This window comes from Cydia splendana, chromosome 7 (genome assembly GCF_910591565.1).
Source record: "Cydia splendana chromosome 7, ilCydSple1.2, whole genome shotgun sequence".
NCBI lineage: Eukaryota > Metazoa > Arthropoda > Insecta > Lepidoptera > Tortricidae > Cydia > Cydia splendana.
In genome coordinates, this window is record NC_085966.1 from 5,060,554 (window position 1) to 5,070,896 (window position 10,343).

The 10,343-nt window shown below is 36.0% G+C and overlaps 1 protein-coding gene and 1 long non-coding RNA gene across 2 annotated transcripts in view; one reads left to right on the forward strand and one right to left on the reverse strand.

The window, feature by feature from the left end:
- Positions 1-6,085: 6,085 nt before the first annotated feature.
- On the forward strand, positions 6,086-7,643 carry LOC134792045 (uncharacterized). The gene is made up of 2 exons (XR_010144379.1): positions 6,086-7,081; positions 7,268-7,643. It is a non-coding gene; the product is annotated as an uncharacterized LOC134792045 (long non-coding RNA).
- Positions 7,644-9,306: 1,663 nt separating this feature from the next.
- Positions 9,307-10,343, reverse strand: part of LOC134792020 (BRISC and BRCA1-A complex member 1-like) — a 180,999-nt gene continuing 179,962 nt past the window's right edge. Inside the window, exons 2-3 of the mRNA XM_063763140.1 lie at positions 10,206-10,276; positions 9,307-10,109 (exon numbers count right to left, since the gene is read on the reverse strand). Of these exons, the coding sequence (XP_063619210.1) occupies positions 9,323-10,109; positions 10,206-10,270 (852 nt within the window). The 5' untranslated portion in view covers positions 10,271-10,276 and the 3' untranslated portion in view covers positions 9,307-9,322. The remainder of the gene's footprint in view (positions 10,110-10,205; positions 10,277-10,343) is intronic.

Here is a 10,343-nt window from a genome sequence, read left to right on the forward strand (position 1 = left end):
TCCTGTGCCATTACAATTTAAGTTGTGAGAACGTTTCGTTGCGATCACCTGTGATTTATTAAAATCATGATTGGTCTGAGCGCGATTACTCGGGTAATAAATTGAGATACAATTTTATCCCACATTATATCGGATGTTCTATAAAAACCACTAGCGACCCGCCCCGGCTTTCGCACGGAATACAAGAAACCTTAACAGATCTTACCTCTAAACCTTCCTCAACAACAATCTATTGATAAGTGAAAACCGCATGTGAATCAGTTCTTATTTTTTTAATTTATCGCGAACATACATACATACATACAAAAGCGGCGGGGGACTTTGTTTTATAATATGTAGTGATTTGTATGTATATTACCGTAAAGCGTAAGTCAATATTACAGACCTATATAATCAATCGATACCTATATCCGTATGGGAGGTTCAAATTCATCCCACCTAATTGGCTCGTGACCAAAAATAGAAATAACGAATCTGCGACCCGAACGCGACCTTCTAGCGACCTAGGAATTAAGCGTTTAGTTTATGACAGCGATTTCAATAGATACTAGCTTAGCTAGTTCTAGTTAAAATAGGAGCCCTAAGACCTTTTGTAATTGCTAACATGCAAGTTTACTTCGAATCTAACATTTCTCATTTTCCGAGATTTATAACTTTTATAAGATCAGTTGTAGGGAATGCAATGCGGTTATTTTTTAACCGCGGTTTCGGTTAATAACCGATAATTTCCATACAAAAAATAACCGAAAATAACCGATTTGCATTCCCTAATCAGTTGACTTTTCTTAAGGCAACTGTGACATAGTTTCTTAAGACAAAAGAAATTGTACTTTATATGTTTTACTGAAGGTTGAGATTCCATTGAAACAGAGTATAGATATGTACATTGAAATGTACATTGGGCAACACGAGGAAAATAATGGTGCTGTTATAATGGGTCCGGTCAAAGTATAACCGACATTGTTGGCATGCGACAAACGACCCATAAAAAAATTGTTTGATGAATGTACAGTCAGCAGCAGAAGTTGCTAAGCGGGCGAGGTGTTCAAAATGATCTTGACGCGAGTTTATTGTTAAGAGAATAAGAGCGTGTCAAGGTAATTTTGAACACCTCGCCCGCTTTGCAACTTCTGCTGCTTACTGTATATCCTTAAAAATCAATATTTCAACAGTTGTCTGAAACAAAGAAAAAGTTAAGTGATCTAATACAAAGCACAAAGGCTATAATACTGGTTGATAGCGTTTAGGGAATGCAAATCGGTTATTTTCGGTTATTTTTTGTATGGAAATTATCGGTTATTAACCGATTTCGGTTAATAACCGATAATTTCCATACAAAAAATAACCGAAAATAACCGATTTGCATTCCCTAATAGCGTTATATAGCGCCTATTATAGGTCTTATCCCTTAAATGCATAGTGTTGCCAAATGTCTACAAACCATTAGACAGTTCACTGTTTTAAAATAAAAAGGCTTACGTTCTTGAACGCACCTTTATACCAAACGTCAAGTAATAAGGTGATGATTTAAGGGTTAAATTTACGCAATATTTTTAATTTATAAAAACTACATTCGTTTTAAGACGAAAAGTCGGTAAACTTGGAAAAATCCACAAGTTGATAATTTTTAGTATGTGATTTTGAACGGTTTTTTCGGGGTATGTAATTATTTTATATTTAAAAACTAAATCACAAATAGTGTACCTTTCTAATGGTTGTAAAAAATGTCATTTATATATTACTGAAAATTACATATTTACATAAATATGATTTAGCCAATTCAACTTCTAACACTGATTTCGCAGTGAAAATCGAAGTTATATATTTTTTTACTATTTTTCCTAGATTCGGCAAACAATTATGTGATATATATATAAATTTCGGGCAAAAAGAAAAAATCATGCATTTAAGGGTTAAAAGTATGTAAACTGTATGTTAGCAACACAGACACCGCATGCCCGGCCAGTCCATTCTAGTCGCACGCGTAGCTAAGTGCAGTCAGAAGTAGATGAGCGGGCGAGGTGTACAAAATGATCTGAACAGTTGTTGTTAAGCGTGTTCAACTGTTCATATAATTATAGACAGCTCGCTCAGCGCTGTATACTGACTATGCACTCAGAAGTCTTGTAACCTATAAGAAGCCAGTCCAGTTTTTATATGTAAAAAATAGAATAGTTAGTGAACTAACACACAATTTACTGGGCATCGCGGTGTGCTATTTGTATTGGTAAAGTTGTTGTTTGAGTGAAACGTATACAGCTACGGCGCGCGGCCAATAAAAACCGGTGAAGTGCGAGTCGGACTCGCGTTCCAAGGGTTCCGTACATTACCCAATTATTAACAATGTATTTTTTTATGTGGAACGAGAATGAAATGTCTTTAAACAACCCGGGTCGGATCAAAAACTAAGTAATTAAGTCCGACTCACGCTTGACTGCACATTTCTTATAGGTTTTCCTGTCGTCTATAGGTAAAGAACTATTTTGTGTATTTTTTTTCAAAATTTTAGATCCAGTAGTTTCGGAGATAAAGGGGGGAATGGTTGGACAGACAGTGAGACGCACGAGTGAACCGATAAGGGTTCCGTTTTTTCCTTTTGAGTTACGGAACCCTAAAAAACATTTGTATTAAAGTTTACGAATTGTATGTTAACAATATCAAATAGTGTTATACGTTGCCAAAATGGCCATATATTGCAACACACCTTTATTTCCAAAGGAATAAAGCAACTGCCATACTACCAATAAGGTAAATGTTGCGATATATTTCTTGTTGACTGCACATTTAATTCGGCGGTCATTACGTTACTAATGGCAAAGAGAATTTAGTAAAGAGGCGGATTGTCAAAGTAATTTTTGTAGCCACAGTAAACTTACTGCCATCTTTCGACACATGATTAAAACTTTTAGAACGCCATTTGACTTTGATCCCTGTTCACTGATATGTGTTAAATTTGTTAAATGTCAAAAAGTGTCGCCATCTACACGAGCATAGGCTAAATGTATGGCGCCATCTAAAGATATACGTTAGCCTCTATACTAAATTTTCTTTGCAAAAGGTCTGCGTTAATTGTTTGGGAACGTCACATAACTAACAGGTTTGCCAGCCAAAAAACGACCTTACGGTTTAAAATTTATAATAGAAATTTGATTGTTATTTGATGAAAATGCCTTTTTTGGCGACGCACTGCAGCTGTGAGCGTTTACGTCACCAAACCACGGCTTTACACTCCCTTTCCTGAATTAACTTAAACACTAGGTCATATCTAACTCTAGAATTATCGCTATCGGTCTATTGTTAATGTAGCTTTAGTGGGCGGTCGGTATCGGGAGCCTCCGAACTTCAACCTGCTTTAAAGGTATCATTCTAATTCTGACTGCAAGTAGCAATGGCCCGCTCGCACTGTAATTTGAACCGTAATGAAATTGTTATAAGGCCCAGTTTGAAGTGAATGGGAAAATGTCGCGAATGTCACTCTGAACCAAACAATCAATTATCAACTAAGCAAGCAAGTTTTAGGATCAACGCGGTTTGCAGTTTTTCATATTTGTATGTAAAATCGACGTCAAAGATATTATACTTATACTTTTGCACCTTACTCCTTAATAAGGGGAAATTTGTTAGACAAATAATTTCCTGGATAAGTATTATTTATATAAAAGGCATAGAATTTGGCAGGGAGTAGTTTAAATAAATACAATTTTTAAATTTGACCATGAGAAAGGTGCCATAAAGGTCAAAAGGATCAAAATTGTAAGTTTGTGGTGCCAGGTCATATGGGGTGGACAGCTAGTTATTAGAGTACCGCGGACTGCTACGGTTCGCAGTCGGAATTGGGATCACACCTTAACCGTCACACATCGCCGATAAGACTGATATCAAACGACATTCCATTGCAGACAACTTTCAATCGGGGCTCCCAACGGGGAAGGCGGCGGAGATTTACACTTTGTACAGGTTTAAATATTTTAACATATGTAATATCATGGATCAAATAAACTTTTTAGACGCTCGACGTTGAACAGTATATCCTAGTGTTCACGATTCTGCTCCTTTAGTCAGCGCAACGTATGTATATTTGGCAGTTATGTTTGATTTTGTTATAAAGCTAAGGCGATCAGTTAAGTCTTAGGTTCATATATATAAGGGTCAATTCATTACCTGTCAAATCTTGTGTTGCACGGACTATAGTCCATTAAAACTATTAAAAGGCAAGGCGAGGCAGTTGTCAGCTAGAGATAGATGGTACCTACCTAAATTGCTTTCTCACTCTAACAAATAGCTGCTGCCTGCTACCGAGAGTACTAGTCTGTAAGAGTGGATTTGACAGATAAACTAGTAGACTATAACTCGGTACCTAAGAAAAGTCGGATAACTGCCGTTCAGCGCCATCTAGTACAGCTATCAAAATCACTCCATTTTATACTGCTCAACTGCGTACGTCTATGTTTCAATTTGTCTATGGTAATATCGAATCATCTAGTCCTGTCTTCCTGGCAATTGATTGCTTTTGAATGTAATCCTTGATGCCAATTCGAAATTACATTCCGATGTTGAAATGATGTCGTTTTGTTATCATTGGCGATAGAAATACGAGCCCAATTCGCGCGCGAGCGAAAAAAATTAGATCATATTGATATCTGAATGTAAATTCGTATTGTCTTGTGTGTATCATCAGTCATCACAGCTTCGAGTATATTTAAATTACTTATTTATAATTGCGATGTCAATCTCCATAATTCATGATATTAATTGATGCTAGAGCTTACATCTCGGAATTTTGTATACTTTCTCTCTTTAATAAAATGGCAGATGATTTGAGTAGGTACATTAATTTACCTCACTTTCTGTCATTTATAAAAGATAAGAAAAGGTATATTAAATTCTTTATTGGCATGTATAAACAAGGCCCTTACAAAGTAAGATTGTACTTCTTATATGCTAACAAGGATTGATATAATGTATAATTGTATACTTATTGTATAAAATGCGTATACGTAACCTAGCCCCGCGTGTAAACTTGGCTGACGGAAGTCGCTACGCATACTTAGGCGACGTCTATTATACTGGTGGATTTCCTTATTAAAATACATACAGTCATATTATACTTTATACCGGTTGCTATAAGTAACATTTTGATATCGAAAGCCATATATAGACCAGAGACAGTAAATAATAAAGACAATATGTGTTCATGAAAATACGCGTTAGTCATTGTATTAGATGACGACATGTAGAGAGCTCTCCGATATTTTTTAAAAGCGCGACTTCATCGCGTACAAGTTAAATTTATTATTTATCCTATTGATTTCCCTAGTGATTTTCCGGTCGTAGGAAGACAGATAGATTTGCTATTTACAGATTTATTTAGAGCGATTTTTCGTTAGTATTTTACTTACATAATGAAACCGAGACTCTAATACGAAATAACTCGCGTTTTGGTAAGAAAACTGATGTATGGAGTTACCACTCGTTCTTTACTTATATTACTCTATGATATCACGCCATCAACAACAATTATAACGCACCTATATGCATGGAAACTGCCAGTCTATATTATTCACTCGTCCCTGTAGAAACATTGGCTTGTTTGTGTACTTTAAGATCGTTCTCATTCCATTTCTCTTTTTGTGACTATACTCTCACTTGTAACCGCTCCCGCGGTCACTCTGCTCTCAAAGTAGCCAGCTGATTAGACGGGTCCACACAAAACGAACCGCCTCGCGGGGAAATTGCCGCGCGAAGCAGCTCGGTCTGTGTAGATGTGCCTCAGGCGAGGCACGTCTCTAACCGAGCTGTTCCCGAGGCGGCTCGTTCTGTGTGGACCCGCCTCTTAGTAGATATATATTTTATATTATTGTATGTTTAGTTGGCGCCGACAGGTTCATTACGACATTGTATATAGATTTAAACGTGGTGAGACTGATAAGTGAAGTGTATTTATTTGTTTGTAAATCAAGCTGTGTCAAATCTTAGGCATCGATAGTATCGATTTAAACTAACACGATTTTCACTCATACTTTTATAACTAACACGGGACTAAAGTTTTACGCGATTAAGTCCCGTGTTATTAGTTATAGAAGTATCGATAGTATCGTTATATCCTAGGATCTCAGATGTAAAATATTGTAGCTCTAGAATGTTTCGGTATAGTTTGCGATTAAAAATTACGATGATTATGGAACAAGCTTTATTTATTGTATACTTTCCTTAAATTCTACGGTGTATGTTTGTAAATGAGTTGCTTTAAAATTAGCATATAGTGAAGTGATATTAGTGACTTTCGTTTGTACATAATGATTGTGTTTTAACAGTTTTGTTACTCGTATGCAGCGTGAGATTTCAAGCTTATTAACATCCCGTTTTAATTGTTTGAAATCTGTAAGAATCTAAAAATGTAAATATGTAGTTTATTTTATACGAATCATTTACATGCTACTTTTATTTTTATATCATTTACTCAAATGTATGTCTTAATAAGTTTGTTTTAAATAAAATGTAATCATTTTTGAAGTTTGCTTGTTGAAACTGATTTGCCGCCGCGTTTGATTGATTTTTAATAAGTATCACTGAATATTACGATTATAGATAAAAGTAACATCTGAAGTTGCCTTTCAGATACATTTATAATGGTATGCTCTTTCTAGAAACATTTAGATAGAGATATATTTCATATTATTTTTTGTGATTCTTTTGTCTCTGTTAAAGTCTAGTTTGTACCGTAGAGTTGATAATTTGGGCGTTTCCCAGACACATTCAGTATCAAACATACTATACTTGTCATTAATTTACATGTTAGTTCTACAGCTGTTAGTTATGTATATCTGGTAAGTATGGAAGGGAATTAAACTGGCTGTGCTGGAAATTAGAATTTAATACTTTCATCAAGTAAGAAATTAAGGTATGGAAATCAGGTTAAATAGAATTACAACATTTATGGAATGTTAACAATAAGTTGACATTTTAAGAGCCGAACACTTAGGTATTCCCAGTAGTTAACTAACTTCCTATGGCTTGCCAATGGGGGCATTCCAGAAAAATGTCGAGTACGTGACGCTGTTATTATTAACCTTTTCGCCGTGTCAAACACAAAAGCTGTCACTCAGACGCCGCGTCACCGAAGTGTCAAAACTTAAATTGAGCTTTATGCGTATACACGTAGGTCTATGTTGCTCTGTGGTCTGTGACCGATTAATCCGTCTTTGGCGTTGGACCTGCGGTGCGGACATATCAGTCATAGGCATCCAAAAAGTTAAGCTAAGCTAAGAAGCCAATATTTGGCAGGATAACTTAGCTCTAAATTCAACTGTATATAATACAGATTTCTGAAGGTTATTAAGGTATGCCATACGCGTCACGACTCTGACAAAGTAAAATGCCCTAATGACATTTACAATTATTATATGGCGACAGCGCCTTAAAATACTTTCCCGGTTGCATCATAAAGGAGCCTAGGCTACGCTCGGCTACCTAACGGCAGTGGTAACTACTGGGGTTAACAAGATTGTAGTGCTTATGGCGAGCATAGTAGTGTATCTACTCGCAAGTATGTGTGGAAGTGTTTGAAACTGTTGTGTAATAGCCCTAGATTTTTTTTATACCATCATAATCCTTGAAGAGCTGAAATAAATATGTCAAAAGAATATTTGTCTGTTATTTCCATTGACACAATACATGTACAAATGGCAATACTCTTAACGCATTCACTGCCAGGGGGCGTGGCCTAGGAACAAACTTGTATGACGGTTGACGCACATGTGCGTCGGGGGCAGTGAATGTGTTAACTGTCCATCAGTGGACCTTACGCCTTTTGTAATAAGGTTAAAATGAAATAGACCTCTGGTAAAATGAATAATCCATGAGTAATACATGCTAAACAGATCCCTTCCTATCAGTAGCGGCGCGTGAGAATTTTTGCTAGGTAACCCGTAGCAAAAAAAAACACCTACCTAACCTAACATTAGGTACTTACTTCTTCTGCGCTAGATGTGACCTTGGACGCGAACCGTTGCAGTTAGTGTAGCCCCTAGTAGTATATAATATAACCTTTGCCGTACTTGTCATCACTAATTAATCTCAAAAGATAGCGTGGTAAACGTGTTGACTCATTTAGCAAACAATTTACAACACAACAATCAAAATGGGCTACGTAAAAATACCTATTCTTAAAAAACACGAACTGACCTTAAATACACCTGCACTGCGAACAATACACAACACTTACTTACACACAAAATACTAGCAAAACTAAATTTCACTGGTTAAGTAAGTTTTAAATATCAATTTATGCACAAAAGTAACTAAATCACATATAATTTTCCAATAACAAGTGTTTGTAAAACACCGGGAATGGCGTATGAATGTTGCCATGATATTCTTTTTCATCTACGAATTAAAAAAGTTAGATCTAGTAATAGGACTTTATTTGAAGAAACCTCCGTTAATAAATAACTCAATTTGAAACTACATAAGATTCTTGGGCTGAGTAATAAAAGTTATCTGTATTTTCAAGGTTTCCACAAAATATGATATTAATAGCAGCGAAATACGATAACATTTTGCACATTAACATTCAATTAATGTTTTATATGGAAACATTAAAGAATTGTGGAAAACATTACACACTCCAATTTTAACCTTATTGCCTTGAATTATGGGTTATATTTTCAAATGAAGCAATTTCCACAAAATTGTGGAAAATTACACACTCCAATATAAACCTTATTGACTTGAATTAAGGTTTTTATTTAAAATGAAGCAAGAAAAAATTGTGGAAAACACTACACACTCCAATATAAACCTTATTACCTTACATTTAAGGTTTCTATTCAAATAAATAACTCGACGCAGGACCGAGTTATTTTTGAGCTCTTATACGCGGACTACCATAGCGGAGTTTATGCGTGTGTGCGTGAATTTTCGTATCTGTGGTGGTGGCTCATCAATGATTTAATTAATTGATTAGTGAAGTTTAGACTCGAGAAGCTACACTTCGCGCGCCCGCTATGATTGGTTGAAAAATCTATTACTAATCTTTAGTACTACGTAGTGTATTCGTTATGGATAATAAGATTAATAAGTTTGGTATATGTAGCAAGAAATGTTAGGCAAGCCGGTGGGAATCGGGTTGTATGGAGTCGCCGCCACTGCTTCCTATATCTGGGTGAGACAATGGGTTTAATAAAACCCACAAAATGGAAGTATGTTTGATAGTTTACTAGAAACTACTTTACTAAAAGCACTGGTTTTTGCTTAATTTGTATAAGCTTTGAATGAGACACAATTAGATAAAAAGAAACAATGGAATCATCTTTCTTATAGTTTATTGCCTAACTCCAAAAGTGTAGTTGGCCAGCCGCTGCAGCGGTCTCTGGAGCGGGTGTGCCAGCAGCTTGGCTATGCAGTCATGGATCTTGGTCGCATTCCTCGATACCTCATACACATATGAATAACCATTATCCAAGTCCTGAAGCGCATCATATATCTCTTCACATTTGTTCTCCCTGCAATCTTCTTCATGTGCTAGCAAAATGTCTATGTAGAAATAAAATTGCTTTTTGAGGAATATGAAATACGGATCGTCTTGAGGTATGAGTGGTATGCAGTAGGATCTCCCATACAAAACTAGCATGCGAACCACAAATGGTGGCGGTAAAATGCACTCTTCTTGCTTATACTCTGGTATTTCCACTTTCTGCTTAATGATTTGAAATACCTTCTTAAAATCAAATGTTTCAGATGTACATCCCTCAGCGTTTATATAATCAACTGCATTAAAAATGTCTTTTAAATTGTTTGTAAAGTTTTGCACCCAAAGTGGTTCACTGTCTTTCATAATCAACAGTGCAAATTCAGTTCGTTTGTTGATGGCATGCTTAGAATGTAAAAAGAAGTCTAGAATCCGCTTCATCATGTTGATCGGCGAGAAGGTGGTGCCGTCACCCAGCCGGTAGAGGGAGTTGTTGTCATCGTAGCAAACGTCGAGGCATATAATGATCCTCTCCGGAACATTTACATTGGGCAAGTTTGGTTTTTGAAAATTGGCAATCACTTGCTGCTGCAACTCCGAAATATGATCGCTCGAGAGCTTGTTGATACTGTCGGCATTTCTGAAATATAATAAGACAATAAAGTTAAGATAAGCTATAAAGGTCCAAGTGTTTTTATCAGGTTGCCTGCCTTTGTGTTTTGTTTTGAAATCTTACCCTAAGTCGTTCGAATCTTCAGCTGTGTGAGAATTACTGGACGATATAATTTCAGGAGAATCCATTTATGATCTGATGTAGATGAGTTTATGCAATAGTAATTAAAATGCAAGAAATTGAAAATAGGTATATTGAACA